The sequence below is a fragment of the Natrix helvetica genome (genome assembly GCF_964273705.1).
Source record: "Natrix helvetica genome assembly, chromosome: 10".
Taxonomy (NCBI): domain Eukaryota; kingdom Metazoa; phylum Chordata; class Lepidosauria; order Squamata; family Natricidae; genus Natrix; species Natrix helvetica.
Window position 1 is genome coordinate 19953651 of NC_138561.1, and position 17533 is coordinate 19971183.

Here is a 17533-nt window from a genome sequence, read left to right on the forward strand (position 1 = left end):
GCTTTTTTAAAAAAAAATCTCCAAGGAGTGCTTCTAAATTATATATACATCTGTCTTCAGATGCTAAATGTGCTGGGCAGAGACCAGGGGATTCTACGGCTTTTGACAAGGAGGTCAAAGGACTTTTTGAAAGACAGCAGTGCCAAACAGAGCCAATGTCTGGATCACAGCCAATGAAATTTGATACCATGTCCCCAGTCACCAAGAATTGAGCTCAAGTTGACGGAGTCTTTATCTTTTTACAACCAAAGCTCTGAGGAAAAGCACCTAGTGGAGATAAGTCCCTTATTAATGAAAGAAAACCTGACATTATATGCTCTTGGAAAATGTGTTCGAAAAGTTGATTCAGCTTTAAAGCAGTAGATGTCACTCTACATCTTCCCATGTTAGGAAGAATATACATTCTATCTCCTTCCCTCCCTCCCTCCCTCTGCTGTGGCTTGCTGCTTACAATTTGATCTTTCTCAGCTTGATTTTCTCAAGATCTCGGAATCATATGGAAATCTTCTCTGAATAGAACAGAGAAACAAGGTGATGGTTTACTAGGGTTTTCATGTGGCAAATGAGAATACTTGTAGCTCAGGGTTGAAACGAGGGATCCTTCGTGCTCTCCAAGCTTGCTTGTTGTCTTGCAGATGTTGCATGACCCAACCCTGTTGCCTAGTTTGGATAATGAAACATTTGCAAAAAAGCATAACAGATTAAGAGAGTTGGAAGGACCTTGTAGGTCATCTACTCCACCCCCACCCCCACCCTGTCTTGCCCAAGCAGGAAATTTTACACCCTTTCTGACAGAGGGCAGTCCAGTCTCTTCTTGAAAGTTTCCTGTGATGAAGCTCCAACTTCTGAAGGCAACTTCTGTTCCACCAGTTGATTGTTCTCATTGTCAGAAAATGTCTCCTAATTTCGTGGTTGAATCTCTCCTTGATTAGTTTCCATCCATTATTCCTTCTCTGGCCTTCAGGTGCTTTGAAGAATAGCTAGACCCCCTCCTCTCTGTGGCAGCCCCTTAAATACTGGAAGATTGCTATCCTATCTCCCCTGGTCCTTCTCTTCATTAGATAGCCATGCCCAGTTCCTGCAACTGTTCTTCATATCTTTTAGCCTCTTCTCTGCAGTTTTTCTAGAGTCTCAGTGTCTTTTTTATAGTGTGGTGACCAAAGAAAGGAAGCCCAGAGCCTTCATGTATGCATGCTATGCTTGGGTCGCAGTAAAATAGGTCTGGAAATGTATTTGCAAGAATGGGTTCCAGGAAGAAACTCAGCAGTTGTGAGTTGAGTGGCTGAATGATGACTCCATCTTTTTGTGTCAGCGTTCACAAAGAAGCAGGTGCTTTATTCATTAAATAGCAACAAACTCATAATCCGGACTTTTCCTGAAAACGAAAGTCAGTTCTCACCTACTCTGAGCAGCTTACAAACAATAAAGATAAAGGTAAAGGTTCCCCTTGCACATATGTGCTAGTCGATCCAGACTCTAGGGGGCAGTGCTCATCTCCGTTTCAAAGTCAAAGAGTCAGCGCTGTCTGAAGACGTCTCTGATGATGTGTCAAAGGAAGGGAGCCATCACGGAGAAGGCCCTTGTTCTGGGTCCTGCCAGATGTATCCCCTACTCATCCCATTACATCAGGGATGTTACTGAACTACAGGAGTTAGAGGAACTAACAACAGGACACACATTTACTACTCTATTGCTGAAATCGTTTTTCCTGCAATCAAGATTAGAGTGGGTTACATTTAGTTTGTCTCTATTGATAGCCCTTGTGTTATTGTGGTTGAAGTAAAAGTAGTCATTAACTGGTAGGATGTTATGGCAGATTATCTTGTGCACTAAGCTCAGTTCGGAATGTAGACAGTATAATTCAAAGTTATCCAGGCCTAAAATTTCAAGCCCGATTGTATGGTATTTTCTTATCCACGGCTGTCAAACCGGTATGCCATACCATGACGTAATAAGTAAGGACGCTCACTTATTGAGTATTTACTGGTCAGATGCCCTTCCCGATGCCTACACAGAGTTAGCAGCAGACAATTACACATAAACATCTGTCGCTGCCTAGGATGGAACTCATAGCCTCCTGAGTGTGAGGCGAGCACTCCGCTTCTAGCTCACCGCACCACTTGTTGTATTTTCTTATTTGAGGGGCTTCAAAAGAAACTCCAAGACCACAAAAGGACCATCATTGCCGCAAGGAAGACCAGAGCTGCATTTCTGATGAAGTGCTTTTCTGACGACTTGCTAAACCTTTGGCCGTGACCATGGTTTTGGAACCACTCCACCACTTCACAGAGGCTGTAATGCTGAGGTTTGTAGTCCAGCTCCCTTCTAGCTTTGGCTAAGCTGAAAAAATGGGTCACACCGGTTTTGTAAACTTCGGTGCGAGTGAGGAGGGGCTGAAAGTTATACAGGCGTCCCACTGCAACATGGACCAGTTCTGTAACAAATGCAAAGTAGTAAACAAGCGGCAGTGGGAGGCGGAGGGATGGGTAGGTGTATCCTAAACCTTCCACCAAAGGGCGGAAAAATTCAAAATTATTGACTGGCCTCCCATCAGAAATGAAATAGGCTTGGCCAGCAGCCGTATGGTTTTTGGTGGCACCCAGAGCCTCTGCTGCTAACATGTGAGCTTGCACCAGGTTATCTACATGCACAAAGTCCACCAGGCTACTAGGATTCCCGTAGACACACCGGAACCATCCCTGTTCAATGTAGTTGACAATCCTTGGAAGATGCCTCTGCTCTCCTGGTCCATAAATGCCAGCAGGTCTTATGGCACAGGTCCTCAAAATTCCCTGGCCATCCCTTAGGACTGTCCCATTGGCCTCCAGAACTTTCATTTCAGCCAAAGCTTTGGTCCTTGAGTAATGGTCAGGGTGAAGATGTAGGGGTAGATAAGGCCAAGATTCATCTCCATTTTCTATGACTTGACCTCCAAAGACTACATTGTATGTGCTTGTGTATATAAGTTTGGGGATTCCAACTCTCCTGCAAGATTCGATGATATTGTCAGTTCCTTTGACATTCACCTCTTCTATACGTTTTGGGTTGAGCTGCTCCCGGCCAGACATTCCATAGGAAGCAATATGGAAGACACAGGACACACCCCGGAGTGCTTCTTCCACTTCATGGATCACACAGATGTCACCCTGCACAAATGTCACACCTTTGGGCATCTCTTGGGTAGGCTTGAAAACATCAAACAGGATCACATCCACTTGGCTCTTGACTAAGGCTGAAGCCAACCTGGAACACAACAAGGAATTATTACAGCTGCTGAGGACAAGAATGAGGGTTGCAACTTTGAAGCAGCAGATCAATCAACAAAAGCTTCAGGTGATTAAGAGGGCAGGGCTGTCATGTTATTCTAAGAGGAAATAAAGGCCAAAATTGTAGAGGTGGTTCTCGTTTATTAAGCTCCTTCCCACATCAATGGAGCCTCACACACATGGGGAAGAGACAGGGGGGAGAGAGAGGAAGGAAGAGATAGATAGACAGACAGACAGAAGACAGACAGACAGACATGTATGTATGCATGTATGTATGTAGAGAGATAGAGAGTGAGATGGGGAGAGATGATAGATATAAGAGAGAGGGAGGGAGACAGACAGACATGGATGGATGGATGGATGGATGGATGGATGGATGGATGGATGGATGGATGTAGAGAGATAGAGAGCAAGATGGGGAGAGAGAGCAAGATGGAGATATAGAAAGAGATGATAGATAGACAGACAGACAGACTGTTTGCATGTGTACAGAATATGAGCCAATTTGGATGCATCAATACCATTTTCCAAAAGCCGTAATTACTAACATTGCAATTTATTCACAAACAAACAAGTGCAATTCTTCGTGGAACAAATACTAACCGAAAGCCAAAATATCCACTTCCACCCGTAATAAGGACAGCTTCCTTGCTGGGATTCTCTCTTTCCATGCCTCCGCCCACAATCCTAAGCTATAAAGAAAGAGAAAGCATGATATAACTTGGTGCGCACAACATGCAAGCCATAACCTGTTTGTCTGTATTTTATTTTAGGTTTATGTGGTTTTTTTTTTTATTGTGTCCAAAGCATTTTAGCAAGCATTAAAATGCCTCTTTGGTCTTAAAAATCCTGCCTTCAGCCAACTTTTTTCCAAACTTTAATTGGACTGGACTCCTACTGAGGTGGGCCACGCTATTTCAATTTACATAAAATCTCACCTGTTCAATGTTTACACGCCCGAAGTGCACGAATCGATCTCTGGGGCTGTGGGGCCTATTTTGCATGTGCCTCAAACATTCTTGTTTAATGATCTGCTGGGGTAGATCCAAACTCTTCTGTCCTTTGGCCAAGCAATTCACATTTCACTTCAAGAAAAAAAAAGAAAAAAGAGTCTAGCCAGAATCTCCTCTTGTTCTCCACAAGCAGGCAGGTTTGGGGGATGGTGGAAGCTGTAGTCCAGCACGTTTGGAGAGGCTGATTTGGGAGGAAGGCAGTGTAGGCTGGAAGAAGCCAACATGGTGCCCCCCGCAGTGTTTTGAAATGACACCAACCCTGACAGTTGTAGCTGGAGAGCCAGTTAAATATGAGCCAGCCGTGTGCAGCGACAGCCAAAAAAGCCAATGCAATCCTAAATGGCATTAATAGAGGGATACAATCAAGATCAAGAGAGGTACTAATTGTTCCTTAATTGCTTGTTTGTATCCTATGACTATCATTAAGTCTTGTACCTTATGACTTGCTGAGTGTATCTTGTCTTTTTATGTACACTGAGAGCATCTGCACCAAAGACAAATTCCTTCTGTGTCCAATCACACTTGGCCAATAAAGAATTATATTCTATTCTATTATCTATTCCTTATTCTATCCTATCCTATCCTACTCTACTCTACTCTATTACTATTCTATTGTTTTATTCTATTCTATACTACTCCAATCCACACCACACCACACCACACCACACCACGCCACGCCATGCCATGCCATGCCATTCTATATTCTCTCTTCTTTTCTCTTCTCTTCTCTTCTAACTAGAGCTCTGGGCTGCCTTTAAGAATCCATGAAGAGAAGGGCCTTGTCTATAAAGCCTTAGTAAGACCATACCTAGAATGCTGCATCCAGTTTTGGTCACCACACTATAAAAAGATTGAGACTGTAGAAAAATTGCAGAGAAGAGCAACAAGGATGATTAGGGGACTGGAGACTAAAACATACGAAGAACAGTTGCAGGAACTGGTCATAGCTAGTCTAGTGAAGAGAAGGACCAGGGAGACAGGATAGCAGTCTTTAAATATTCGAGGGGCTGCCATACAGAGGAGGGGGTCAAGCTATTTTCCAAAGGCCAGATAAGGAATAACAGATGGAAACTAACCAAGGAGAGATTCAACCTAGAAATAAGGAGGAACTTTCTGACAGTGAGAACAATCAACCAATGGAACAGAAGTTGTCCTTGGAAGTTGTGGGAGCTTCATCCCTGGAGGCTTTCAAGAAGAGACTGGACTGTCCTCTGTCAGAAATGGTGTAGGGTCTCCTGCTTGAGCAGGGGGTGGTGGGCTAGATGACCTATAAGGTCCCTTCCAACTCTGTTAATGTCCCAAACAGCTGGAGAACATCAAAGTATCTTCTTTCTCCAGCCCTATCATCAGTGTCAATCACAAGGTGCTTACCTTTTGGACACTGGAGGTGATGGCACCTGTGGATTTGGACCTGGAAGATGCTGGGGCTCTTCCTTTCCCCAGGCTGCGGATGATAGGTGTTGCAGTCGGCCGCGCTTTGGTGAAACCGACCTCCCTACGTTTCTCTTCACTTTCCCACGGACTGTCTCCGCCCCATCGCCCCATCAGCTGGTGAGAGGCGGATCCCGTCGCTCGCCCCACATTACGCATCTCTAGCTACAGGCTGAACAGCCCCCATCCCCGTTTGCGGGATACCCAAAGCCCATTCCTGCCTTCAGCGCAGCGAAATCTCCGAGTTTAAAAAAAACAAAAACAACCCCGCGGGCGCCGATCCATCGGAAGAAAGAAACTTCGCTCCCCCGCAACCAACTCCCCCTTTCACTCGCTTTCCGAGTAGGTTTTTTTTTAGGACCTCGGGGCGGGGTGAGGGGGTGTTCCGACATGGCGCCTCCCAGCCGTAGCGTTCCGTACAACAAGATGTCAGAGCGCGCAGATCGGGAGCCGTACGGCAGAAGGATTTGCAGGGAAATGCCGCGTGGGCTCCGCTCCTTTCGCGATCTTGACTTGCAATCCTAAAGGCTATCCCCCTTCCGTCTCCCGCCCGTTTCGGAGAGGCTGGTTGATTTCCCGACCCTCCCCTCGACCTTTCTCCAAAATCTTTAGAACAGAATAATAGCATAGGAATAGGTATAAGAGAGTAGAGTAGAGTAGAGCAGAACATAGAATAGAATAGAATACGTATATGGAATAGAATAGGGTAGAGTAGGGTAGAATAGAACATTAGAACATATGGAATAGAATAGAGCAGAATATATGGAATAGGATAGGGTAGGGTAGGATAGGATAGAATAGAACCCAGAAGGGACCTTGGAGGTCTTCTAGTCTATCCCTCTTCTCAAGCAGGAGAACCTATACAATCTCAGACAAGGGACTGTCTAGTCTCTTCTTTAAAACCTCCAGTGATGGAGTGGGGCCCCTAATTCTGCCACTGGGTTTACACGTTGCCCTTAGCTGGGATTAACTGAAATGTGGTTTATTAGATCGCAGGCTTCGGTTTGGATCAATGGACTCCCAAATTCTGGTTTCCAAACCCCCTATGTGGGTTTATACAGGAGGATTTTAACCAGGGGTTGTTGTTTTTCCAAAATGGTTGATAGGAACCCGCAAGGGTTGATGGGACAATTCAAGACCTTGCTGTTGTTTTTATTACTTGTAATACTATTAAAAGTTTTTATTATTTCCCTATCGTAAATGTTGGGCATCAATGAACAGTCTAAAACTTATGAGCTAAAGAGTTTGGGGACCTTCTCTTAATCGAATAGCAATTCAATCAGAATGACAGAGGTGGAAGGGGCCTTGAAGGTCTTTTAGAGCAACCCCTTGCTCAAGCAGGAGATCCTATACCAATCATTTGATAACTTTAGCACAGTGTAGAAAACTCACCCGGTGAATTTTAAACACATTTGAAGGAGGCAAGATAAGCCCTCTCAAATGTCTGCACTGTATCCTAAGGGCTTTACACATTTCCTGCTTCCATCCCTTATCCTGAATCTTTCGTTGATCAACCAAGAGACACACAACCTCTGACACCCAACTTTGCAACCGCGAAAGGAAAAAAATCACTTTTATTTTCCTGTTCCTTTCCACCACCCTTCACCTCTAACTTTGCAAATTCAATATGCTTGCTTAGCAGTAGATCAAGGTTTCCCAACCTTGCCAACTTTAAGACACGTGGATTTCAACTCCCAAAATTCCCTAGCCAGCTTCTTCTATGGAAGAAACCAAAGAAGTTATGGACCAAGACATCTGGAAGGGACTAGGTTGAAGGAAGAGGATTGTATCTTCTGTGCTGATATGAGGGCAGTCTTCCAGGATTCAAGGGGTTGTCACAGAGAAGGGGTTACTCTCCAAACCACCTGTTAGAAGATGGAAGCTTATCCAAGAGAGATACTCCAAGGAGAAATTTCATAACAAAAATCTAACAAAAAAAGAAATCAAACAAAATGAAATTTTATGATGGAAAAAGTAAGGCTGTACATTTAGGCAAGAAAAACAAAATGCACAGGTACAGTATAGGTGGTACCTTGCTCAATAGTAGTGACTGTGAGAGGGATCTTGGAGTCCTAATGGACAACCATTTAAATATGAGCCAGCAGTGTGCAGCAGCTGCCAAAAAAGCCAACACAGTTCTAGACTGCATAAACAGAGGGATAGAATCAAGAACACGTGAAGTGTTAATACCACTTTATAATGCCTTGGTAAGGCCACACTTGAAATACGGCATTCAGTTTTGGTCGCCATGATATAAAAAAGATGTGGAGATTCTAGAAAGAGTGCAGAGAAGAGCAGCAAAGAGGATTAGGGGACTGGAGACTAAAACATATGAAGAACGGTTGCTGGAGCTGGGTATGTCTAGTCTGATGAAAAGAAGGACCAGGGGAGACATGATAGCAATGTTCCAATATCTCAGGGGTTGCCACAAAGAAGAGGGAGTCAAGCTATTCTCCAAGGCACTTGAGGGCAGGACAAGAAGCAACAGATGGAGACTAATCAAGGAGAGAAGCAACTTAGAAGTAAGGAGAAATTTCCTGACAGTTAGAACAATTAATCAGTGGAACAATTTGTCTTCAGAAGGTGTGAATGCTCCAATATTGAAAATTTTAAAGATGATGTTGGATATCCATTTGTCTGAAGTGGTGTAAGGTCTCCTGCCTAAGCAGGGGATTGGACTAGAAGAACTTCAAGGTCCCTTCCAATTCTGTTGTTCTGTTTTCTGTTCTGTTTTCCTGACCTTGTGAACAATTAATCAGTAGACCTTCCATAGGTTTCGGGTGTTTCATCGCTGGAGGTTTTCAAGAAGACTGCACAGCCAGTTGTCCAGACTGGTATAGAATCTCCTCTCGAACAGCGGGTTGGACTAGAAGACCTCCAAAGTCCCTTTCAACTCTATTCAATGTGCTTTCCTCCCCATATTTTCTTGCGATAGGTGGCGATATTGCACCGAGTCACACCTGCTTGTTTTTTCCGTTTTTTTTGGGGGGGTAAGCGAGTAGAGAACAGCGTTTCTCAACCCTGACAAATGATAAGTGGCCTTCAACGCCTAGAATGGGCTATAGAATTCTGGGAGTTGATGTCCTGCCTATCTTAAAGTTGCCAAAGCTCCTGTAAAATGTTGTCCCTGGAGGATCAAGCTTCAAGGAATGAAACAAAACTAGTTCTTTTATTTGCATTTTTAAAGTTACTGTCCTTTTGCAATTGTTTTGTTGGCCTGGTTTGAATTCTACAAGGAATTATTTCCTGGTTTGAAAGAGTCCTGGTGCCCCCCAAAGGGGAAGTAGGCCCTTTTTTCAAACGATAAGGTGCCCTAAGCTTTGTTTTGAAAGCAGTTTCATGTTTGCGTTGTATCTCGATGGCTTTGGGGTTCTTTCCCTTTATTCCCAACTGTTGGCCCTTAAGCAAACCATGTGGCTGTTAAACGAGTCCAGCTTCCCCAATGGGAAATGCACAAAAAAGGTCACAAGTCATGCTTACGTGACCACCGGATGTCACAATTGGTCATATATGTGAGCCAAATGCCTGCAACACAACCACTGACGATTGCAAGGCCATCCAAACGGTCAGTCCTAGAGGAGATCAGCCCTGACTGCTCTTTAGAAGGCCAGATCCTGAAGAGGAAACTCAAATGGCCACCTAATGAGAAGGAAGGACTCACTGGAGAAGAGCCTAATGCTGGGAATGATTGAGGGCAAGAGAAGAAGGGGACGACGTAGAATGAGGTGGCTGGCTGGAGTCACCGAAGCAGTAGGCGTGAGCTTAAATGAACTCCAGAGTATCCAACCCCATGGACAACGTTCCTCCAGGCCCTACCATCCTCTGGAGTCCATTTAAGCCACGGTACCTAGCAATTATTGGCAGACTATATTTTTGCCGACTCTTTTTAAGTAAAAGAAGCATCGAAGGAACGTATGACCCACAGTCTCCACCTCTTGACTGAGCCACAGGCACAGAGTCTTTGAGTCAATGGTGTCTTTTTATACTTGCCGTGTAGGATGGCCAATGGAAGTGCAGGGCACCGGGCGAGCGAAAATGATTTCGGGTGATTTGCTAACTCCAACTAGCTAAGATAGCTAACAGGAGTTACAGAATATCGAGCAGTGGTAGTATTCAACCAGTTCGGATCGGTTCGGGCGAATCGGTAGTGACAACCTGCAGGTCCCTGTCCTGGTGTTATGCTGTCCTATTTAGCCACATTTTCTAAGCCGCGTGCATGCGTGCAAGCCACACATATGAGCAAAGCTATTACAGTATTGCAAAGTTTAAAAGGAAAAAAAAAAGCAACCCAACTCCCTAAAGAAACCTTTGAATCCCCGAACTGAGCAAAGCTGGGCATCATTTGAGAACCGGGGTCTGATATTTGTCTTAGATCTTCAATCTTGGCCGTATTTGGGTTGGTTCCACCTTGGAGATCATTGTTTATCCTGCTGCGCTAAGCTTTAACATTTCCTTCCTTCTTCCTTTCCGTCAAAAATAAAATAAAATAAAAATCCAGAAAGTGCCCCCAGGATAGTAAGAGGTGAGGACTGAAAACCAGGGCGGGAATTATTCTCAAATACCGGTAGTCCTCGACTTATGACAGTTCATATAGTGACTGCTCAAAGCAACAGCGGCACAGAGAAAAGTGGCTAATGATCATTTTTTACACTTAACGACGGCTGCCGAAGAACCTCCATGTTCTTCTGACACCAAGACTCAGACGCTTGGCAACTGATTCATACTTACGATGGTCGAAGTGCGTCCTTCTTTTGCGACCTTCTGACAAGCAAAGTCAACGGGGAAGCCAGATATGCTGAACAATTTAACGGCAGTGATTCGTTGAACAGCTGTGGAAAGAAAGGTTGTAACGTGGAGCAAAGCTCCCTTAATGACGGGTCGCTCTTAATTTATGACCACAATAGAAATCCAACGTTTACTCATCCGAGAGCTTAGTTCTAGGTAGGTAAGATATGGGATCATACTCGGAAGATTTGGTAGGCTGCTTCCTGGAATGTTTTTGCAGTCTTTGGTTCTTCGGATGATGGATTGCGATATTCTGGCAAGAATGTCCTTTTGCCGTTTGAAGGTAGAGGAGATATTATCTTTGATCGTTTGCAAATAAATTAATGTCCCCCCCCCACCCCCAATCTTTCTTTCTTGTGACTGGGCCAGGTTTTTTTCCTGGTTTTTTGCCATTAAATCCATATGGAAGTAATTTGTTGAGGTGGATAAATTTCTTTCGTCTCTGTGTGTTGTGGGATGCTTAACCTCTTCGTGGGTCAACACCTAAAAAAAACCCCAACATTGTTAAAGTTGCTTTGAGAAGGCTGGCTAAGGCAGGTGGGATGCAGGAGATGGGGGTGCTGTCTTTGATCTGGAGGCCTCCTTAGCAGGGGGGGGGAAGAACGGGGTCTTGACAGATGTTAATCTGATTTCATTTACATTGAGCTGGGCGTCGGTTCAATAAATCCGCTTTGTAGTGCATCTCCCTATATACGGTATTTAATTTTCCTTCTTTTGTGGCACTAAAGCTATGGTGCATCGACCATAGATGTTTGATCTGTCCTTTTAAGATTTTTGCGATGAGGACTTGAAGGAAACTGGGCCTCGAACTATCTGTCAGATCTGTATCCTCTATGTCTTGCAGGCTTATTTTTCATTGGTTTATTTCGTCGTCTTTAAAAGACATTCAGATAACACGGAGTCAGGGCGGGAATCCCAGATGCTGCTTATATGCTGGTCAATTGGAGGAGTTCAGTTCTCTTCATTATGAACTTCCTGCTAACCCAGGTCTACAGGATAGCTTGCCAAATTCTTCCCCTAGAGCAAGGGGTCCTCAAACTTTTTAAACGGGGACAATTCACAGTCCCTTAGACTGTTGGGGGGGGGGTGGGGTGGACTGGCTGTGTGGGCATGGCTAAGTAGTCATGTGACTGGGTGGGCATGTCCAATTTAACAGTCCATTGAACAATGCACACAAATTAAACTTGAACTTGTTTTGCTCCTGGGGGTGTTTTTGTTTGCATGTTGCTCTTTTGGTTGATTTTTCTTTTTGCTAGAGAGTTTTTTTCAGTTGTTTAGGAGTCTAGTGGTCCACTTCAGGAAACTCAGTTTTGCAGCAGTTCTTCTCAGCCCCAAGGTGCTTGAGAAATCTCTCTGTGTCTCTTTCTCTCCTTCTTTCTCTTTCTTTCTCTCTCCCTTTCTCTCCCTTTCTCTATCTTTCAGTTCCAGCCCATGGGGCTCGTGAAGGTAAGTCCTGTCCTTGGCTGAAGAGTGGGCAGGGCAATGTGGGCGGGTCAGCCTTGTGGTCCTGCACAGGCCGGATTAATGGCTTTGGCAGGCCACATGTGGCCCGTGGGCCGTAGTTTGAAGATCCATGCCCTATAGTGTAGAACTGAAAGCGGAGATCCTGAGTGGGCCAAATATGAAGCAAAACCTTGAAAGCTATGGAAAGACCATCTTTCCACTTTGACAAAGCATTCTTGCCAGCATAATAACATGGTGCCTTTCCTGCCAGCTGGGAGAACATGAGTTGTGCTATTGACATTTCTTTGATTACAACAATTCATCGCAACAAATTCTTAATCTTGCCAGGGTAAATATCCTGATTGGGGAGGATAAATAATCACACCCACTGCTTGACGTTCAGGTGGGTAAACAGGTTTTTAATCACAGCTAAGTGGGCGAGGTGCTTATTTATTTTGGGCGGAATTTTTTTAAAGTGTAGATGTCATTTTTCTGCTGTTCAAGGAATCTTAGCAAAAGTCAAACAAATGTCACATGCAGTTAAGAAGGAATGAATGAAATGAAATTCCTAATCCAATTGTCTACTTTGCTGGATATATAAAAAAAACTTGTGTTTCAACCCAATGCAGGGTAAAAATAAAATCTCCCAGAGATTTCCAAGAAAGGAGAGCCAATTTAGTCTAGTGGATAAGCCACCAGGCTAGAAACTGGGAGACCATGAATTGTAGTTCCGCCTTAGGCATGAAAGCTGGTTGGATGACTTTGGGCCAATTACCAGGGGACGGAGAGTTCTAGTTCTGATAGGCATGAAAGCCAACTGGGTGACTTTGGGCCAATCACTGTCTCACAGCTCAACCTCACAGGGCTATTATTGGGGAGAAAATAGGAGGAGGAAGGAATATCAGATGTGTTCGCCACCTTGACTTATTGGTAAAAATGATAAGGGTGGGATAAAAAGAAATATAAATCTAACAAATCAATACTGATGCTACGCATCAGTACCATGGATAGAGTCAAAGACACCTAAGTTCATGAGGCAAAATCTGGTTGATCAACTGACTGGATTTGAAAAAAAAATGGAATCAGTTTATCATTTCAGTGCTGGGACCAATCTGTAAAAAGCCAGATCTGCCCAATGTGTAGAAGCATCTGAAATTATCAAAATCACATTTATGTACCCTTTTCCCCAAAATACTTGAAAAAAAAACCAATAAAACTTTTGTTTGAAAAGAAGCAGTTGTTGGAGCTAAGCAGCCACCCTGAGAAAGAGTTGGCAAAACAACTCCGTTTAAATTGGATCTGACCAAGAAGGAGGCTCATCAGAAGCACCTCACTGAGGACTGCAAACATAGGCTTTACAAGCAGAGGGAAGACCTGCAGGAATGCAAGGCCAGGGGCCAGTACCTTGTTTCACCTAGGAGGTCTTTGTGTTTTTCCATGAAGGCTTCTGCCTGTATTAATTCTCCACTGTATTAATTCTCACTCTGGCCCCCTCCCAAAAGATCAACTGCTTCTTGTTGGGGTTAAGGAGCCCAGGCGGGCAGGCAAGGAGTGGCGAGTAGAGGCTGGCAAGGTGCCCCTCAATGTGAGTGACATCAAGTTGGCCACACCCAGACAGTCACATGACCACCTAGCCTGCCATTAGGCAGATCATATTAGTGGTCCACGTGATTTAAAATTATGAATTTCGTGGTCCCTGTGGTCCAAAAGGTTGGTGACCCCTGGTCTAACCCCTCGTGCTATCTAGTGGCCATTCCAGATTTTACAGTCCTAATCTGATGGCCCTAGTTATTTACCCACAAGGGAAGTAATGTTACAACCCCTGCTTTCAAAATAGTTTTGAGCAAAGTGGTCACACTACTTTTGCGTGAGGCAATGACGAGAAAGGGCTTGTGGAAAAAATGCAGGTCCTGTGACTGGTGCAACTGGAGAGAGGCAAGCAAACCAGCAAGTTGATCCACCTTCTAGAGATGTCTCTGGGTTTGTTTGTTTTTCTGTTAGAAGGATTTAAGTCTTGGGATAAGGGGGGGGGGGGAACATCCGTGATTAGCATCTTGAGTGGAATGTTGGTCAAAATACCAGTTTGGTCAACGTTTGTCCTTTGACAAATGTGCAAAATCCGGAGAACATGATAAAGACATGAAGAGTTCAAATGCTCAAAAGTTCAAATGTAGGTATGAAGTTAAGTTGATTTATTGCAATTAAGATGATTTATTGCTCATGCCTATGCACAAGAATCTAGCCAACTAATGGCCAGCACTAAATTGGCACTAGATAAGAATTAAAGCACTTGGATTGTTGTTGGCAACGTAATGACTCCAGGCTGCTTCCTCTTTTGACTCCACCCACAGGCTCAGCGCCTCTCCTACAGATACATTGGAAGCAAGGGTGGTTTACAAGGACAAAAGGATATGAAAAGATATGAGTGGTACTTTAATTGCAATGATGTATTAAGGCAAATATCTCTTCAATGGTAGTTTTACACTCTGATGATGTTAGAAGAAGCTAACAAAAGCTAAGTGGGTAATATATTTTAAGTTCTGGAGATCGCAACGTCCGTCTCTTCTTTTATAGCTGCACCTGGAACTCGTATTTTTAGGATAGTTCACAATCCTACCTATCTCTCTATCTCTCTATCTCTATCTCTATATCTATCTATCTATCTGGACTTTTTTCTGACAGTTTCTGGGAAAAAGAGGTTAATTTGTATGACAAAGTAGGTAGCCAAGAATTAAAACCGAGAATTATGTTAATGTTCCTGGAAAGTCAAAACCATTCTCCTGTATTTTTAATGTGATGTTCACCATTGAAGGAAGGGAACAATCTGTAATTTAGAGTCTTTGTTTGGTCATCTACACTAACTAATGAGAAAATACCAGAGGGAGTTAAGCTGCCATGAGAAACCAGATAAGAGGTAGGAGATTTAGTGCTTTGGAAGAATGCCTGCATGCTTTCCAATCCTGATAGCTTTGTATTCCCAGATAAAACAGTTATCACCAGGATCTCATCCTAACAGAAAGAAAACTTGTAGTGCTCTTCATGAACATGTCAACACCGAAGAAGGCCCAGCCTCACAGATAGGCCTCCCTTGAAATCATCAGAACTGGTTGCCAAATATTTCCCACGGTAGAATGTGTGGTTCATTCATTATAGATTTCAGTGAAATCAGTTTTATCTTTGCTTGTCTCTGTCCACTTCTTAGTCCTGACTTAGTCCATTCTATGTGTATCCTTTGGCATATTTCAGCAGATCTAGGTGTCCTGGTGGGCCACCATTTATATATGCTTTATAGGTGGTGGCTCAGTGGCTAGGACATTGAGCTTGTTGATCAGAAGGTTGGCAGTTCAGTGGTTCGAATCCCTAGCACTGCCTAATGGAGTGAACTCATGCTACTTGTCCCAGCTTCTGCCAACCTAGCAGTTTGAGAGCATGTAAAAATGCAAGTAGAAAAATAGGAACCACCTTTGGTGGGAAGGTAACAACGTTCCGCACTCCTTTGGCATTTAGTCATGCCGGCCACATGACCACGGAGACGTCTTCGGACAGCGCTGGCTCTTCGGCTTTGAAACAGAGATGAGCATCATCCCCTAGAGTCAGGAACAATTAGGATGTATGTGTGAGGGGAACCTTTACCTTTATAAATGATTTGATATTGGTTTTGATATCTCACTGCAAGCCATGTCTTTGAAACTTAGGGGAGGGAAAAGGTCAATGGATCTCCGGCTTTAATATTTGTCCATGCAGACATCTGACGTGCTTGAAGCTCCTTCCCATGCAGGGTTCAAGATGGGTTAGACATTTTAATTGTTTCTCTGCTCTGTTTGAAGAAAAACCCAATAACCTGTTTTGCCTTTGTGGAGGAACATGGGTTTAACCCTCCTTCACTTGGACATCTTTGGCGTGACCTCAGAGCTGGAGGTTTCTTCTCCTTCTGCTGGTAAGGCAGCGTCAGTCCTCTGCGTTATGACACATTGTCTGGAATAACTTCAAGATCATTGAAGCTGCCAGTTGTAGCATGAAAGCAGAGACTCCAGCGGAGAACTATTGATGCCAGCAGTTCATGAAATCAGTCATTCCTCTTTAGCACGGAGTCGAGCAGTTCCTTGAGAGACAAAGGTGTGGGTCATTGCTCTCCAATCGCTGGGTTTTCCTGAAAATTCGCCTATGTCATTTTCACTGACTGACAACGAAGAAAGCCTTGGACAAAGGCAGAAAATTAAACCAAAATTGTGGAAACAGGCCATTTATCTCCTCTGGATGACACCCTTGGGGTGGGGGTGGGGAAATGCAGCCAAGCACTATTTGTACCCCCAAATCCTTTGTTTCATCCCCCTCTTTCACTTATAGCAGTGATGGCGAACTTTTTCAGCACTGAGTTCCCAAACCAGAACTTGTGTGCATGTGCATACAAGTGCGCACGCCGGAGCACCAGAGACCAGCTGGCCAGCACGTGCATGCCTATTTTGGGGCCATTTTCAGGCCTAAAAAATGGCCTGAAAATGGCCAGGAAAATGACCCCAAAAGTGCCTGTTTCTGGCCAGTTTTTTGGCTGTTTTCAGGCCATTTTCTGCGCTCCGGCGCCCGTGAAAACCAGCTGGTGACAGCATATGTGCCCACAGAGAGAGCTCTGATTGCCACCTCTAGCATGCATGCCATATTTTGCCATCATGGTTCTATAGAGATGGAATTCTACCAATCGGTCAGTTTTTGGCATCATGAAAGCCATCCTTCCAAGCCCCGATACCACTTTAATTCTACATCAGCCCTTCCTGTCCCAATATCTTCGCAGTGCCTTGGCCAATTCCCTTTTCTCCATTTTATGAGCTGCAGATTGAAAACAAGGCTCCATCTCCATTGTTCAAATATTAGGCAAAAGTATAAACTTGCCCATTGAGATTCAGCATCAATAAGGCATTCCCTGAGCCTCTGTTTAACAAAACATTGATTGTTCGGTCAGTGAGCTCAAATTGTTCTTTCTCTAGAAGTTGACTTGTTACAGGCAGTACTTCCTAGCAAATGTCCATTCTAGGTCAACCTTTGAAAGGGGATCAATAGCAACTTCTGGGAATTGCAGAGGTGACTATGGCCAGGTCCCTGTTTCTTCCCAGGAATGGGGCCCCCAGTGGGCAGAGTCCCTTTGGACCAGGTTTCACTGTAGGTCTATTAATGTGAAAAGAAAATGGAGGAAAGAGATGATTGGAAATTGAGCGGGGACAAATATAGACTCGCAGAGGAAAGTGAAAAGCAAGGAGACAACCAGATCAGGTCTGAAGATAAGAACGGCTGAGCAGGAGGGTTACCAGGAAGCAATCCATTTAGAACTGACTTGGAGTGACAACTACCAAAAGATAAGAACTAGACATGCAACCGAAGGTCTAATGGCCAACGGAATTAGGCAGAGAGGATATAAAAAAGGAAGGCTAGTGAGGAATGAAAAGGGAAGCTTCAATCGACTCCACCATTCCTGCAAGTTCTGATTGGCTTCTGGCATCTCCTCTTCCTCAGCCGAGTTTGCAGTGGGGGAAAACCGTGAGTAAAGATATGGGACCAAGGGTCTACTTGGTCTACAAATTGACTCCAATAAAGCTGTGATGG

General features: G+C 44.2%; 1 protein-coding gene across 2 annotated transcripts in view; it reads right to left on the reverse strand.

Annotated features, from left to right (window-relative positions):
* Positions 1-774: 774 nt before the first annotated feature.
* SDR42E1 (short chain dehydrogenase/reductase family 42E, member 1) overlaps positions 775-17533 on the reverse strand; it is a 42053-nt gene continuing 25294 nt past the window's right edge. The window contains exons 1-4 of one of the 2 annotated variants that reach the window (XM_081963485.1): positions 5651-5927; positions 4205-4351; positions 3870-3958; positions 775-3243 (exon numbers count right to left, since the gene is read on the reverse strand). In XM_081963485.1, the coding sequence (XP_081819611.1) occupies positions 2148-3243; positions 3870-3958; positions 4205-4270 (1251 nt within the window). In that variant the 5' untranslated portion in view covers positions 4271-4351; positions 5651-5927 and the 3' untranslated portion in view covers positions 775-2147. Of the gene's footprint in view, positions 3244-3869; positions 3959-4204; positions 4352-5650; positions 5928-17533 lie in introns of those variants that run through there. The other variant, XM_081963486.1, reaches the window with a different exon arrangement.